This window comes from Lineus longissimus, chromosome 12, assembly GCF_910592395.1.
Source record: "Lineus longissimus chromosome 12, tnLinLong1.2, whole genome shotgun sequence".
NCBI classification, from domain to species: Eukaryota; Metazoa; Nemertea; class Pilidiophora; order Heteronemertea; family Lineidae; genus Lineus; species Lineus longissimus.
Window position 1 is genome coordinate 15,953,510 of NC_088319.1, and position 18,794 is coordinate 15,972,303.

Below are 18,794 nucleotides of genomic sequence, written 5' to 3' on the forward strand. Positions count from 1 at the left end.
GGCAAATCAAGACAAAAAATCACACAAATAAAGTTTTCACTGCGACCAACTTGTTCCACTTATACTCCTTTTTTGTGTCGGAAAAAAAGGATCTGGTGCATCATTAACTTCTCGAGCGTTGCCGCGACTGAGGCTAGCAGGCATTATTAGTGGGGTATAATCACCGGGCTGTCTCATCCCTCGTGTTATATAATGACCCAATAACGAAGCGACGATGAAAACCAACTGATATCATTACCGATATTTTTTGCGAATCTGTGGTGCCGGATACATATTTTAAAGATATTTTGGTAGTAATGAAGAAAACCTTAGTCTAATGTCTAATGGTGATAGCACTATCAAGCTAAATTACTGAAAGATCGATTTTTAGCCCAGGAGTTTAGTTGGCCACTGTGAATACTCTCGAGTTTGTGTTGAATCTGAGGTCCTCAATTTACCCATGATAGCTCACCTGAACTACCAATATACTAGAGGTCTCGTGGAATTTTAGTTTGATATTTAATGAAGATGTAATGGACTTTTTGATTACATTGACAATATATCAGTAATGTATTTGTCTCTACCCGTACTACCATGCACAATCACATGCACAGATAGAACGTCACGTTTACGAGGCTCTCACGCTTTTAGAGTTACGGGTTATAATTGTTATAATTATAAATACCATCAGTAAATGATGACACATGACGACATGGCACACCAATTTATTGTCATGACATTTGCTTTGGAAGATTACGTGATAGTCTACGATTATGTGGTGGTCTAAAGAGGACCCCATTATCAATATTACATGTATATCAAACATAATGCACCTTTTATATAATAGTAAATAAGAGCATCTGGTTTAGGCTTGCTGTCTATTTCGTTATATACCATTGGTCAATACTACATCACCTCAATTGTTCAATCTGTTTTGCTATTCTTCTGCGGTGTGAAATATCCAAGCAATTCATATAGAGACATTGGGTAGAAAAACGGTTGCACTCTAACGAGTGATTTCCACTTTCGTCAGCCCGCGTGGAAACAATTAAGGTCAGTATAAAAGACACCTCAAACACCAGAACCGTAACTGTGAAGAAAAACACCAAGAGGTTATCTGCTTTATTGGACCTTTGAGAAATCAACCTAAGATAGGAGGAACACGGGATTGAATAATTAGGATCATGGCAAGAGTCACGCAAAATGTCTCTCGAAAGAATCGAAAAGTTACCATGAAGCAGAACTAGATTTTAAGCCCAGGCAAAAGTTGGTCCGAATTTTTCAACGATTTTTCTTTTAACGAGCAAGGAAGACGGTAAAATTGGTTTTTCATGATAGTATGACATGTGAGTAAAGGTAATTAAGACCTGGAAGCGTCACTGTTTCTAAGAAAATTGGCCATTTGAGAGTAAATAATCGTTCGGTTTTGTCTCTTTTTCAACTTGATAAAAAGATCCAACTTTCTGGCACTTCGGAGACTAATGATTACCACACTAATGCTAGTCTAATGCAGTTAAAATCTGCTGATCCATCTAATCGTGTCTCGACCAAAGACCGACTTGACAAATCGCGGTAAATTCATGTTACCTAGTATCGAACCATGGCCAGGCGCACCACATTGATCGTAAACCAGTCGCTGCCTATCGCGCCCACAAACATTTTTTTTCAAATTGATAAAAAGTGTCTGGCGGCAACGATACAATTTAACCAAGGCGGTGACAGCCTGTCATGTTTAACAGATACTTTCACTGCATTTTCATTTGTGGTGACAGATTATTACGCATCACAAAATAGAAAATTTGAATCATTTACGGATTGATTCGAAAGCGTTTCCGAGTGGGCAGAAAATATAGATATCAGGATAACTCATGATTACATATTTAGTCATGCTGGTGTGGGAAGGCCATACTTTCGTCGGGTTTTTAAAAGAAAAAAAATGCAATCTACTGTACACTTTCATATCATACAATCGATCAGATGATACATTGAGTTGCATACGACTTTATACTTTCAACGCCAACGACTATCTCAACCAAAGTCGCATTTTTCATGGTAGGCCAAGGAACAAGGCTAAGGATTAAGTGTATGTCACCACACTATAGCCTAGTCTGACTTGATACCGAGGTTTTTCTGATGACTTCTGCTGTTAAGTCATAAGAGGGAGAGAGAGACAAAATTTCTTACTAAATAAATGTAATTGTTTTTCTGTATTCATTATCACCTCATGTCCCGTTATAGCCCTTAAACGTACAGTATCACATATTTTCGATAACGGATTCCCTCATTTTTCACAGCTTAAACCTGCTTGATACGGCTTTCAATAAAACCCGTATGATAAATGGCAACAATGAAACGATGAATATTTAGCGAGCAATTGACGAGATACTTATAGGAGAATTTGGGTAAGTTTTTTACATCGGATAATACTCTTTCGACGCCTACTACTCATGACTCCAGAATGATCAGATTTACCGGCACCCAAACAAAAAAAGTATTGTGTAAAGTCTTCGTTTTCATTAGCTATATTGGTTTTACTCTATATAATTCATAATTTATACATCTATTCAAACTGATATTAAAATGTTGTTACCATAATCTTTGGCACCGATATTTCTTTCGCTGGAATAACTTGCCAGACCAAAAAATGTTTTGATTCTAGATCAAAGAGCTAAAATCATATTTATTGAAAGACTCTGATTATATAGAGGTACTCAATGCAGTTATTGTCATATCAAGTTTGAAAGCACAGAATAGTATGTTCCGTCTCAAAAGAAGCTAATTCATTACATTTTTCCCCTTTTCCTCGCCGTTAAAAGTATTCTGGCCCAGCCCAATACATAGTCTATTGTCTTCAAGCAAAGCCCGCCCACACCTAGGGTTGAGTTCCCATTGTTCTACTCTCTCATCAAAGGCGCATCAGAGCACATCTTGATAACATTGAAACAGCTTCCATGGGGGTCGATGGCTGGTCGAAAACCGACAAGGGCAATACGCAATGCTTCCATCACATACTGTATGCAATTTCATGTACAACAGTTGTCATGTAGGATAGAAGCAACGAGACATTGCATTCCAGCTCAAAAGGAACCATGCGTGTACATTTTCTACAGCGCAACGTTCTAAATATCGTGCCATCTTAACTTTTCTCGGATTGCTTATACAAGGTTCCGCGGCGGCTTTGAAACTCGAGTACCAAGTCGACAACAGATAATGGCTGACTTAACGGATCTAGTTCAACTAATGAAACTACAGTAGTAGGAAAAGTTTCTAAAATCACGAGATTCGCGAAAAGTAATGTAACGATCGATAATGAAGATCGTTTAACGCTCTAACCTCACAAGACGGAGTTATATAGGATTTACGTTGTCATTTGCCATGTTTCACTTGTCACCGGCTTGAAACACGACATGAGGGTGAAAAGTGACATGTATTGTGAATCGTATGTAGCCCGCTCCTTAGAAATGACTTGTTCGTTGTTCATGTCATGCATGAAGTGTGATTAGTGACGCGTTACACATGAAAACGTGAACCCTTTATAATCGCGGCCTTAATAGAGTCATTTAATACCACACCGGATTTGGTTACTTAAAAGACCTATCATGCTTGTTCACGGCTGACGAGCTTGTCCACGAGGGGTACATTAATCCTGATTGGTCAAAATCTTTCATGACAAAAGAATTATTTCTGCTCTGAGGAAGTTGGAAATTGCTTTATCAAACTCACAGCTGTCAATGGTTAGAAATGCCAGTTGTTGATAAAGCGAAGGCCAGAATGATTTGCGCGCATTAATACATTTACTTAGCCAATCATCACCAGCCTCAGTTCCTTTATAGTTTTATCTTTATTTGCATAAAATGCATGTAAACATTGTAACTGTTAGAGAGATTGTGATGGTGTTTGTCCCCCAATCCGCTCCTGACGAAATAACGAATATTATATTTATGTATCTTTCATTCGCTCGGAAGGATTGGTCAAATTGCTGCCTCATAAAATTGCATTGGCATAAAATGCATTCATACAAAGTGCCAGCATAGGGTAAATAGGCACTGATTTATTTGGTTCTCGTTAGTTTTTCTGCACTCAATCAGAAAGCCAAAGTTTTATTTCCAGGAAGTTCAAGTGAAGTTTCTGAGACACCATTGCGTCAATAACTTCTTTGGTTTTTTGTCACCTCAATCGAATAGAGAGCTCTAATTTGGTTATGGTCGTCAGCGAGCGGGGCTTTTTCCATGAGCTGGATTGCCTATTGGCTGAGACAGTGTACATGACTAAATCTTCCCCATAAGAAATAAGAAATAAATGCTGTGAAGAAAAACTCAAAACTTTTACATTATGTTTTCTACATTTATCTAAAACAGAAAAAGTTACAGAGTCCACGAGAAGAAGACGTCGTTCTCTAGTTTATTTTTGTACCTGCGTGGAATTTCTGCCTTTTATAATCAATGAGTATTTTTTGTGGGATATGCGAAGCCTGACAGGCCGTGCTTTGATTGTATTGATACAGTAACAATACAATCGAGACACTGATAGAGCTTCAGAGCCCAGAAACTTACCAATAAAACGTGTTTTTATGCGAATTCTGGCCGAAAAGTTGTGGATTTGCACAAGAGGTCTTCGATGACTTAACTAAAAAAACTTACAAATAGATAGAACTCTTGGTGCTGATAGAATTACAAAGCATCTGAAAAATGTGGAAAGCTAAGCTAATGTCTATTTGAACATGTTGAACAAATACACAGACCTGCCTCAACCAAAACCAACGACCAATTTTCGACCAAACTCAATTCATACTTAGATCACGTTGAGTAAAGGTCGTAGAACTTCTGACAGGGGACCAAATGTTGGTCGACATAGATTTGCATCAGGGAATTTCTGATTATTGTTGTCGTGTTTGGAAAATAAATTTCATCAGGCGGCGGGACAGATTGAGTTGTCTCACTGGAATGTCGACTACTGGTTGTGACTATAATATGGTCGATCGCAAGACCAGTACCACAGACACCTGGCACTGTACATGTAAATCAGTCAAATTGGTGCTCAGCAATGTCATAGTGCCGAGACGAGTCCAGCAGAGGTCTGTTTGTCAAAAGCATCTCGTTGTCGATTCCTTCAGACATGTCAGAGAAAATTGTTGTTAAATCTAGGTATTTTCCCGATGATCAAATCGTTTTAATCCGATTCCCCCGTAAACAGTGAAGTGGGTCCGTGCTCAGTTTTTTGGTTGCATTCTGCTCTGGAAACTTTGGACGGCTAAATATTATTATTAAAAACGTCTCAGAAAATATTCGGATTTCTGCATAGACTATCTATCGCTTAACCTGGGCGTTGGCTAGATAGTGCTTGCATTAGGCTTACAGGGTGCCAAATGAATTATCACCTTTGAAATGTTGGTTAAGTAAGTCTAAGAAAGGTTAATAACAGTCCAGTACTGACCGTGCTAAGCGGATAACGTCTAATGGACCGTGAATTATGTAGTAACCGGATTAAGACCTGTGAATTTCGGGAAATTGATTTATGTCTTAGAAGACCAAAAAAACGTGAAGGGGAAGTTCGACATCTGGGAGAACGAGCCACCTGGGTTTATGAAAATTTGGTGACTCTACTACATACTTTCTTCATAAATTAGCAAAAACTTGTCATGCCTTAGGGTATGAACGTTTTTTCTAACTGCCCCAGGAATACAGTTAAATAACCTGACATGAAGAATATTAATAGCAAATCGACACCACTCCAACATCCCACACATCAATACGCTGATGACATTCACGATTTTTTTCTCACTTCACCTTCCGGCAAAGATACCTACAACCGATTTGTTTATTGCGGATTTCAGTGGCGAGAGATTGACTCCGGTGCGAATTGATCGGTAGGCATCGTATTGTCCATTCGCACTCAGTCACTGCAACCTCTGATCGATATTCGCGTGTGAGGAGGAATTAGCTGAAGAGTTCCCAAGGAAGTTATTAATTTGCTGGGTAATCAGCAAAAACACCTCTGAGTGTCGATGCAATTGGCCAGTAAATTAGCCGGTAATGGTTTTTTTTGATGCGTAATAATCTTTCTCTTGGTAATTGTAAAGTGTAAATAGGCTGGATCGTTGAATGATTATCAATAAAGAGGAACTTGAATCGCGAAGCATATTTATCAACTAAGATGCATCGGTATGAAAAGCGAGTAGCGAGTCACATGAGGACCGACAATTTGACCCCGAGCTCCTGCCTATAGCCCCCTTTAATATCGGCTTGACTGCGGTTTCCTAGAGAGGATAGTTCTACAAATCTTACCTAGTAAGATCGTTGGTTTCAATCCCACATTTTGCCAGATACTGTTTCAACAGATTTCAGGAGCAGAGACGCACCTCCACAGTAATCAAATGAAAGAGTAATACCCCGATGACAGACAAGGACAGATCACTTTCAATAACGTTGATGAATTTAAAATTAGAAACGGTAATATCATTTGAATTAGTCTTGGATGGAATATCCGGGTATCCGGATTACATGTTGATACCGATTGTAACTGGAGGAAGGTGCGGAAGTTCCAGAGGAGACTCAATTTATCAAAAGGGAAAAAACACATTTTCAATTGAATTTGGGAATCATGTGTAGGTGAAATAGTTCTTAATCGACTTAAGTTCATGATATAACTTTTGACATATCGTGGGTTAAAGTTGTGTGTTTTGGTAACATTCAATGAACCTAAAGGCAGTGTATACATAGGATTCACGTTGTTACTTGTCAAGATTCGCGACCGTGAACCTTAGCCCTCTTTGGTAATGACTTGTTCGTTCGTGAAGGTACAAGTTACAAGAGACGGCGTGAACTCTATGTAAGCCCCGCCTTACGGGGCAGGACCCCCAACACAATCATTGGTATTTCCGAATCCACTTGTCACAGATACACAAATCCAGCTGATGCCAAATCAAATCTCTGTCACGTTGTAGGCTTCGTATGTGATCGGATGCGAGCTCAATTTTGTCAAAATGTGACTTTTTAATATCTGAGGCACTGAATGCTATCATCAAACCTGAAAGTGTACGAAATGTGCTCTGAAAGGCTGTGTTATATCTAAGCCATAACATTCACATGAAGCAAGGTCAAACTATATACCCGCATGAAAACTCGTAACGATATCATGATCACAGAGAATACTCTTATGTCTAGAATGTATTGGTAATGAAACCCGATAACTTTATCAATAGCTTGAAAAGCAATGTCCTTGGTGGCTACTAAGTAACAAGCAGCTCCAGTTTCACCTAGCTTAATAGCCTGTTAAGTGATATCTTTTCGTTAAAAAAAAACACTCTTAAGAAAAGGGGCTCTCGAGCTTTTGAAAAGTCCTTTAGGCAGCACAAATAAGGTTTTTCCGAGAAATGAAAAAAGAAGCTTTTTGTCCTTATAAAAAACGTCATTTCTGAAAAACCTCTAGGAAGTGCAGATGTTTCAAATGGAACAATTAAAATAATCATTATTCCGTTGTAATAGAGTATTCGTTTATAGACGGATGGTCACTGATGTCAAGCACAAAGGCAACATTTTCCCGAATATTTGAGATGTGCCAATGCTCATTTGGGTTATTGACAAGACAGTTCAATGAACCGAACCCATTACATAAAAGTTACAAATCAGTGTCACAACTGACGCAATTCTTTTATTTTCTCACATTTTCGAATACTGTTTTGATTTGATTATCGACCTGTTGACACGACATTATCAAAAAGTTATCGAAATTCGGATGCTTTATCTGTGTATAATGATTGATATCAACTTTGGGAAAAGCATTCCATTTTGAAATCGTCTTTAACTACAGTTCAAGCAGCGATAACCGGAAAAATAAATCTCCTATTTGTATCAAAAGAAAAAAAGGAAAGACCAATTATACAAGTACAAAAGTCCCTACCTTGTCGATTGCTGGTGCGGCACATGCTAAGCCCAGGAACAAAAGACACAGAGCACCGCGTCCAAACATCATGGTAGTCCTGTCGAACCTTTAAATTTCCTTCCCTTTCACCCTTTCGCCAAGTTAAGTAGAGTCTTAAGCCTTAGTGTTAGTTGTAAAAGCCCGCGTTCGTGATCCTCTCGGGAGTGATACTCGGTTCGTAATGGCAGCGTCTGGCGACGATCTCGATTTATATCTGCCGCCTACGGGAGAAAAATTCAATAGTGTATCATAAATGTGATGTCACATGCAATCAATTAAGCTGTGGGCGAGGTTACATCATTTATTTTCGAGTTGCAGTCTTGTCTCCAGGTGTTTCCTGCTATTAGTACTGAAATTGAGCAAGCATTAGAGTTGTGGTGATTATTAATTAGGCTGAGGGCGAGATTTTACAACAGACATTTCTTGAATTGGTTTCGCACCATGATCTTCCAGCTATATCGCTGGTATCTTAACCACTTGTGACGACCTGTTCATCTCAAGAGATTTTCTGTTACATTTACTATTCTCACGAGTGTTTATTCCTGTGAACAAATATTCTTAATATCAATACAAGCTGATACCAGCAAGGTCAAACAACATGAAAGGAAAACCAAGCACGTCAGACACTTATGATCAATCCTTTGATATTTTATAAAACCAAACTTGACAAGCGAATCCACTGTTATCGCTTTTCCTGTAGCTACAATACCAACATCTTTGTTGTTATTCAGACGACTTTCCTCACTGTTACATCATTAAAAAGCACTAGTGACAAGATGTATTCAGCCACCTTTATACTTGTGTATGCTATCCGTACGTATAGTGAAAGTCGTGGATCAAACGATAAACCGCTGCCCACCACAGTTTTTTATGTTTTAAGTGCTGCTGGTTGCTATTTTAGCTTCTCTGACGCCGACACATGTATTTATATATATTGCCGTTTTTAGCCCGGCCCAGCAATCTTAAAAGGCGGAGTGATAGGTATTATAAGCGTATTAATTAATTATCAAGTCTGAATTGGAGAGATGACGGATGGCGCTACGTACATGAGTTCGTTTTGACCATTTACATCATGAGTGCCAGTAGTAGGAATTTGGGGTTTCAGAAAGCCCATATTCCTACCACTCGTGTCAATAAATTTGAATCCAGTGAAGAGAAAGAACGTCATAGAGTTATATCGATAAGAAAATGTATTGGATTTGCACCTGTACAGGATACAAACTACTTCTGTCAATTTAAAGCTTATTTTCTGTATACGAATATTCTACCAGGTCGGAGTTATATAGGGTTCACGTCTCTTGTCACGATTCACTTGTCACGAGTTTACTGACACGACGTGAGGCTGAAAGTGACCTCGTTAATAGCATTCCGCGAAGTTACTATTTATAGCTCACAAGGTCATTTGCATAAGATATTGATGACGTTTTAGTCACGTGACAGTCGGACATCGACACTTATTTCTACGCATTTGATCTTATTTCAAAGTCAATTATCTTTGACCCTGCATTGTTTTTAGCATGAATGATACCATAGAGTCAGAGAGAGAAATTTTCAGAACAATTATGTAGTATTTCCAACACTCGGACATGTGCCATATTGAATCTAACTGCCCTAATTAGAAAGCCTGAATCCATTACGAAACCGCATGTTTGTCCGACATTGCCTGTAATTCAGCGATGGGGAAATAGAGGGCAGCAGCTGCAGTGACGTCATCTTCGCGGAATGCTATTGTATGTACCCGCTATTTGGATATTACTGGTTCGTTCTATGCATGAAAACGAAGTGAACAGTGACACGTTACATGTGAAAACGTGCACTCTTTCGCAGCCTTGCACATCAAGGGGGCTCCATAATCATCTGCTCGTCTACACTGAAGGTCAACCATGTTATTGACGTCTTCTCTCACGGAAATTAAAAACCGGTGAACATCTGTTTGATATACTCACAGTCAGCTCCCAGGCTGTCACCTCGCTCGAAAAATTGTCTTTTATTTCTTGTTTAAACCCTATTTCAGTCAAAAGACCTCACTTGTAGGAGATATGCTGCGTAATTACGGGTCTTTCGGCCCTGTGATGCTATTTTCCCAATCGCTTTAATATCGTTATGAAAAGTTTCAATTAGGGTCGAGGCGAGGTAGCAAGTTCAGTATCAAAGGACTAATTCCGGGTCTAAGGATTTTTACTTTGAAGCCTGATGTTATGTTCGCTGTAGATATGACTTATGTACTAGAGGGAAATGGTATTTAACACCTTACCAATCAGCCGTTAAAACTGAAAATCAGATAATTCTGTTTCAAATGTTTGATCTTATAATCAAGGTCATGATTTCGATTCATCTCCATTATGGCTAAATATTGAGTTCAGTGCTGAAATAGTTGTATGAAGAATATTTGGCGATCTGGTATGAAGAGTGGGAGGAAACTAGAAACCCCGGAGAAAACCTACGTTGAGAGTCACCCACTGTATTATGCCGAGCCCCGACAAGAGTCGAACCCACGACCTCACCGGTGACAGTCGCTGATGCTTCTAACATCTTACCACTGCGCCGCTTTGACAGCCCTACACATCTGATTACGAAGTGACTGCCCTCCACTTCTCACTCACATAAAGAACTCACTTCAATGTCAAACCGATGGTCAACTACACTACATACTACATACAGCGAGAAGACATACCATTCAAAACATGATACGTAAATTTGTTGATCTCGGTACGTCGACAACACTATCATTCGTCTCAGACGGTCGCCGCGCATCCATCGTTTTATCTGTGGTCCTCCGTAATGATAATAACGCCTATTAGGCTGACTCCACCAGTAAACACTAGAATTACTGAGCCATATTATCGACATCACAGGCGAAGTGCCACCTTGTAATTTGACTACTTAAGCACTGGATTGCCCCCCAGTGATGTTATTTCTGAGTTCGGGCACATCAGTAGGATGTTCAGAATTCGTACACGAAACCCGATGGGACCAAAAAGCTGGTATTCGCACTCTTTCCGCATTTTTAAATACTTAAAATATTTGCGGTGAGGTAGTGTTCTACGGCAACACCGCGCATAGTACATTGGCTTGATAATCTCTTCAGGAAATGTCAGGCAAGAATTCATGAAGTGCGGCCAATGTGTTGTAATTGGCAGTTGATACAGAAACTACAAGATTTCTTACCGACAATATTTTGATATCGTTTCGGATGGAAGTAGAGGATATGAGGTCACTGGTGTCAGACTTCACGGAGAGTCAAATTTATGGTCTTTTCCTGCACAGGGAAAGTCTCGTGACACCCATTAAGCACCTAAATGGTGTCGAATGGACATCAACTGCAAGTCCATTAGACACCAGTCAGAAACAGATAGCTGTATGTTTAACAAGAAGTCTAATGGACATCACGATATTTCCTCTCAATAGCGGCGTCAGGCTTTCAAAACCCTGTCAAGGAATATATACACCTTCATGGATACTCCAGGCACGGGTTTTCACCATTAATAGCCTTAACCTTTCATTAAACGATGGCTTCAGACAATAAAATGATACCTATATCACAGTAACACAGCCCAGTAAGATCAGAATATCACTAATGTACAAGCATAAACATCGTGCATCGCTGTTATTTTCGTCTAGGTATCCTATGTACCTTTCACGGGCCTAGATTGTGGTGACAACCTGTTGCCCTTTCATACGTAAAGCTTGCTACCGCCGAGTCACCCCGAGCTTTTAGCGAAAGGCAATATGATCAAGTCCTAGATTTGCATAGGCGCACCCTAGGGCTGAGATTATAGCTGATTTCGGCCAAATCGTTGCATGTATGATCGCTAGGACTGCGGCTATGCATTTAAAGGGACCCCATCTTCCAAAGGAAGGTGATACGCGTATTATGAATCAATACAGCAGCGGAGTCGGTCCATCACAACTACTGATGTATGTTTTGCACTTGTAAGAAGTGGTTTACTTTCCCTGTCACACTCTGGGGAAAAGGGTTTGTTCGAGTGTTACACCACAAATACGTTTACCATCATCAGATGGTTTGAAGTGAATTCACGCATGTTACATACTATTGGTTGCACACGCAGGCATCATTGGTTTCATTATGGGTCACCCCATAACGGTATTCAGTATTTATTCATATATTCCTCCGCGAACGAATGACGCAGGCGGATGCATATTGTGCAATTACGCGCCGCGAATGTAATCACCGGCAGAAGAAAACCCCTGACGATGTAGTCGTGACTATTGGGCTTTTTATACAATGGTCAGTGCGAGTTACAGTATCAAAGTGTTCAGTCAAAGCTTGTTTATGGCCAAAGGTTTTATTGAATATCGACACATGAGTGCATTTTTGTGCAATGTAGAATTGTTAAACTTTTTTAGCTGTCCAACTAATGTTAACTAAAGTTAGAAAGACAAAAAAAACTTAATGTTATCTATTTGACTCCAATTCTCGTAAAACACAACTAACAGTTTTTTTGTCTCTTCAATCACAAGGAAATTACGTAGCCTGATATGGCACTTTAGTAACCTAGCAAAATCCTTCAGATGTCGACAGGGTCAACATTTCAATGGATCCAACATGGCCGCCATAAAAATCAACATGGCCGCCATCAAAAAACAAAATCTGCTAATTAATCATTAAATTATTAATGTGTCAATCAAACAGTGCAGTTGAGTGACATGTTCAGATCCGAGTGGGTTACATCAGTTCCCCTCGCTCTCTATTGATCTCATTAATACCACCACAATGTACGGCCCCAAGTTAATATTTGTCCTATCGACCAGCGGGCAAGCTTAGATGATATTTCCAGACCCACTTCAAATTAAGCTGGCGTTTTACCCACAGTAATTATCGAATGTTCAAGATTTTGTAAGTTTAACATCTTTCGTGCATTCATCTCTGGAAGTCGTGAACTATTGTTTTTGTTTAACGTGAGCTTATACCAATCACATTAGAAAGTTCATTCTGTTCTCTCGATTCGAACTTCCTGGCGATGTTGTCTACGGTTTTACCATGATTCACTTGTCACGAGTTTACTGAATAAGGCCTGAAAACACGACGTGATGGTGAAAAGTGACATCGTGAATCGTATGTAGTCCGCTATTTGGAAATGACTCATATGTTTTTCATGTCGCGCACCAGAAGTGAACGGTGACACGCTACACAGTATGTAAAAACATGAACTCTATTGCAGCATGAAAGACTATTCCTAACCCAATGAGTATCGTATTATTGTGGGAAAAATCCTATATATTCGGGAGGTGTTATTGTTTAACTGAGCAGCAAACCGTTAGACTTGCGGGCTTATTTGAATGTCATCAAGCTTCGCTAGCTTGTCCGGTGAATTATGTCGAGAAAAAATCAGATATTTCTAAAGACGCTTAAAACGTCCCGAAGCGATTTTCTTCTTCCATACACCATCATTCCCAGCATAAGTTACATCCATATCCTCTAAAGTCACCAATTAATGAGAAATTTGTGATTAAGTCAATATAAGACGAACGAGCCGTGCAGGCTGAGGCATGAGTCACAGTGAAAAGCTCAGATAAGCTGGATGATTTATTCACAACCATTGTTTTTCCCCAAACTTAGAATCAACACAAGTGTTAACTCACCTGCCTTGATTAAGTAGTTGCGACAACATCTTAAAACATATAACTGGTTGAAACCTAACTTTGAGCAGGCGATATGGTTACTAAACTGTGGACTCTGATTTTGACTGATTGAAGTAGATACGGGGTTTTTAATAGATTGAGTAGAAAAGTAGATTTCAAAACGATTAAACAAAACCGATAAGATATTTGATAAAGACTTCTACCATGGTTGTAAATAATATCTCTTCCGCTATTTCAAGTATATCGCTAAGGAGATAGAAAAAAACTAAAGGCTGTCAGCCTTTAGATTGGTTTAAGGCTTTCACCTTTCGTATGTATCATACCTTGATTAAAGTTGATTCAACACTATTCATTTCTTGACAGTCGCATGGTTTCTGGTGTCCTCCTAGTTCCCATTACATGTCGCCTAATATTGTTGATAGAATTAGCGACATCCTAGCTGACGCCCAGCTTTCAACTCAATGCGATATTGAGTGCATGCAAACATGTGCATGCAAAAGTAATGTGTCATTCTATCGATATACTAATAATAAGGTAATGGCCTGTCCGAAAATGGGACCGATGCTTCTGAGAAACACGTAGGTCAATAACCTCCTTTGTTTTAAAGGAATTGACAATCGTTCACCAGACCGGAAGGGTTCGTAAATCCAAACAGTAGCAGACGTATTAGGCCAGGAGAATAACTATGTTAGTTTATCTTGTCGTGAAAACTGGCCGATGATACGTGTACCTGAAGAATGAGCGAATTAGGAATTATTAGCTTATGAACGTCTCTACGCGTTCAGTACGAAATTCTGGCCATGTAAACTATACGATTGAAAAGTACAAAATATAATCGAAACCACATGAAAATAAATAATACGTGTAACCACCCTGGATGTTGTAATTGCCTTTTAAAACATCAGTAATCGATCCGCGATTTTCTTCGCAATGAGACAATGCGTCACTGACTTAAATTGAGACTATATTGTTTCTATCATTATTCTAAACACGGGGAACGAATAGAAAAAACTACTAACGAATATTTTTTTAAAACCGTTTTTCTCCTCCGACTGTTCCTTATCAACGGAGTAACGCATTTCTAGATACTTTGCGTGGAATTTTAATGAATAGTATCAATTATGATAGGTTGCCGTGTTTTTTGTTTCCATAGTTTTCAAGACTGGAAAATAACTTGTTCCTGGTCTTCAATGCGGTTCGCTAGCAAATGTTAGGAGTCGAGGCAAAAAGATTCTGTTGAATTTGCCCCGGATATCGTTCGTAGCCTCGCAACGACGATAACAGGCGTGAAGTTACCACTACACGGCTTGGAATAAGCCGCTAGACAACAGGTGACACAGACACAGATGAAACATCTGTCTGAACTAGAGGTCCATTTGAACATCCCCGCGAATGTACTTCGCCCAAGAAAGTGCACTTTTTGAGCCACCCTATAGCACCAATTACATTTGTACAGAAACGTCAGAGTCCATAATAGCCAATCGCCACCATTCGGTATTTTTAGAAAAAAAATCACATTCTGCTCCATTGAAAAATAATGCGACGCTGGTCATCGTCAAAGGATAGACAGATGAAAAGTATACTTTATTGGTGTTATTCAAAGAATTATTCGTAATTAGGAAAAACTACCGCCACTTTGAGATGGCGTTACCTCGGGGAAAAGATTAAAGCATTCCTCTGGAAAAAACAACCAATGAATGTCGAGAATGAATTCACTGCCGAGTGTTTGTCAGGGCGAGTAATGGCGGTTTGGTGGTTTCCGCTTTGATTATTTCTGAGATATGCAGTTAGGTTTTTATTCAAACCATATTTATCAGAAGGACAATATGGAATATTGGCTAGTCGTCATTATAAATTGCAATTGGCATAGCAGTTTTTGAACGACGGATTGCACTAGACATGTATTTTCTTCTTTTAGCGCCATTTAAAAAGTAATTATTGTGATAGTCGTATTTAATGATAAGCATCTATACCAAATATAGATCTTCGCTTCATCTTAACATGATATTAACTGTGAGGGATTCGGGGAGACGAAACGGAAATAGGCGAGCTTAGGATGATTGAGTGCTGTAGAGAATGAAGCCCTCACACAGCAACCTGTATCGGGTGATTCATGAGAAACCATCTCAAAGCCAACCTCAAATACGCAGACGTAAATAGCTGTTAGTTATATATTGAACGTTGTTCGTAGATTTCCTAAACTTTAGCCTCATTTTTAGGTTAATACATGTTAAAGATTAGGTCTGCCTTTTTTCATCTACCTGTATATGATTTGCGAAGACAATATGAACGAACATATACAGTCGGAAAGAAACAAAACATGTCTACCGAAGGTCAGACAGAGAAAAAAATGCTAGTCGTCTTCCACAGATGCCCCAGGGCCGGTACCAGGTGGTCACAGGACCCCTGACCGGCCTTCTGGCAATACTGTGAGAGAAAAAAATGATCTCACCGACCCAGTTGACATGATAAGAGAAGAATGTCTCCATAAGTAATCGACAATTGGATATTTATATAATACTAAGAGACCATCAAGAGTCGCTGGAGAATGATATTTAGCCGGTGATAACAGAAGAAGATGTGAGCGAATCATACGAACATTTCTTTTTGACACAGAGATCTTTCGGTAGAGAGATTATTGCATTTGATTTATATTCGTCATACATTTATTGTCATTTGATATAAGCTTTTAGAAAAGACAATCCAACAGAAATACCCTGTTAAGCGTATGAGCAGTGTTTGTATTCGCCAATATCTCGACCCCGAAATCAATTCAGTAGTATTTTAACTGAACAATCGCTATGACCACCCACACACAATGTGAATTCACAAACTATCGTGTAGCACACATGATATCCGGTTTCAATAAACTGATAACACGAAGTTCTCGACACCCATGTAAACAATTTAATCAATTAAGTTACGAGATACTGTCAAACCATTTCAACGAAGTTGACCATTGTGTTATGAAATAAGAACAAATTCTTTTAATTACACCAAACTCATTGCTATTGCTACTAAATTAAATAATGTTTTTTAGCCACTTTGAAATGTTTGACACATTCTTGAGAATTTCTCAATCATTTGTCACAGCAACCGCCCTCCGATGAATGAAGAGTGAAACGAACATAAAATGGCACGATAATGACGTCACTGCTTATCAACAGCATGCGCGAATTTATATCTGTCTTATTTTTGACGTAAACGAGGGATACTGTTGATTAATTTGTTCAGATTCTGTTGATTGTTTTTGTTATTCGCTGTGAAGTGATGTGGAATGCTGACAGTGTGTTGACTTGATTTCTCCGCTGATATGAACAGATCAATCGGAGTCTCTATTTTTGCTGCCCACTCAACCGCCACAAACAACAATCTCAATAAATTAACTCTTAAGTACCCAGTGTATCTAAACACTTTGCTAACAAAAGTCTGCTGGGAAGTAGAAATAAAGAAAGATAATCCCCGAAAGTTTCCTACAGTTCTATCAATAATCTGGGTATTCGATATCCGACCAGGCACATACGATCTTAAGAGGAATACAACGTACTTTGAATGTACAAGGACTAGACAAATGACCATCAAGGAGAAAGCGCGGAAGAAAAGGAGAAATTCCGCTACTGAAATGCGAGAATCTGATAAAAATTGGTTTGACGGAATCGATGTTATCGCACTTCGAGCAATTTCGAGACACGCTGAACTAATTAATTTCCTCGCTAGTCAGTATAGCATCTGAAATCAATGAGTTCACCTGATTGGCAATATGATTCAATTACAATTGAGATTGGTTCCCTAATCCACAGTTTGATCTGTTGGCCGTCTTGGAAAGTCGGATCGTCTCCATATCGAGTGTTGTTTCAATGTGTCCTGGACCAACATCAGAAAACCTTATCCTTCTAGTGGAACAAATGCAATACAAGCCAGCTTATCATCCTATGTACTTGGTATTGCTTTGATGTGATCGACACTGAAGAAAGGTCGAGAGTGTATCGTCTGAACGTAATATCACGAACGATGTCAATCATGTATTGTTTAGGGGTTGGCTTTTTTACATTATGCTGAAGATGGATCTCCAATCACCTAAAAGGCTTAGTCTGGCTATCACGATGAGAAATATACCAAATAGTGAGGACTGATATTATGACTACGAATGTCTCATCGAGTAGCTCGAGTGAGTGACATTATGATTTAGTTAGACGGCGAGGGTCTACCTACAGGTGAACCACCCGTCATTTCAACATTCTACCCAGACTCGATTGTAAATCTTAAACTACAGTCGAAGTTGAAATCATGTGTTCTTGATTACACCTTAGTAATACTTGCTTTTGAAGTACGCATGGTTGTGACATATCAATCATGGGTTTGACCCACCGGATTCGATTTAAGGTCACTTTGACTACTTAGAGTGATTTCAGATTTATATGACATCAAGTTTGAAAGTTGCCTTAAACTTTTTTAACAGTCTTTATAGTGAATCATCCTCATGGCAAATTATCCCAAATAGACTTCTGAAGAAAAGGGATATAATTTCAAAGTAAATTTAAACGAGGCTGCAAATTTAGAAAACTAGGCGATGCTGACATGCAGCAACAGCAAAGAAGAACAACCATGTCTGCAGAGGATGTACAGTAAAGGAAAAGCACTACTTAAATCATTGAAGAGAAGGGCTCGTTTTGATGCATGACAAAAAGGAGAGCGTTGTTGGGAAATGGTTTCCGCTCCTATTTCGCCTTTCTAGAATACCTGGATCATATGGCACAGTGCTAATGAACTTCCTCTTGGTTTTCTGGCCGTGACTGTCAATGAGGTCGAGATAAAAGGCGGACATGGTGATTGTGTCTGTTTTGGGTCTGCATCATAATGACGGGTAGGGATAAAGTGGGAACCTGTATGTTGTGTCTACAAGATAATGGTTCCTGATTCTTTGATGAAGAGAAACGCTATTCAGAATAAAGTGGTCAGGGTAGTCGAGCAAATAACATGGCATTAACCAGTAATGGCTGATATACGAAAAGTCTCGTAGAAGGCCGAGTTGCACTCGCCGTAGCAGGGGTAACGAGTTTCGTCAGGTTCAATATAGAGTTGTAACCACTCCTGTATAGAAGATCAGCCGTACTGCAGAAAGCAGACTGGAAATAGAGTTAACCGAAAATTGTCCCTCGGTGACATGACCACGACCACGTCAGTGGAAACTAACGACAACCAACCACAGCATGGTGGAGGTATTCACCGCATCACGCTATTACGACAATTATACACCCTTCGCGTGAAAGGCGTGGGGACATTCGTTGGGC

At 39.3% G+C, this 18,794-nt stretch overlaps 1 protein-coding gene across 1 annotated transcript in view; it reads right to left on the reverse strand.

The window, feature by feature from the left end:
• Positions 1–18,794, reverse strand: part of LOC135496840 (uncharacterized) — a 66,855-nt gene that overhangs the window by 28,477 nt on the left and 19,584 nt on the right. The window contains exon 2 of the mRNA XM_064786386.1: positions 7,879–8,120. Coding sequence (XP_064642456.1) covers positions 7,879–7,950 — 72 coding nt within the window. The 5' untranslated portion in view covers positions 7,951–8,120. The remainder of the gene's footprint in view (positions 1–7,878; positions 8,121–18,794) is intronic.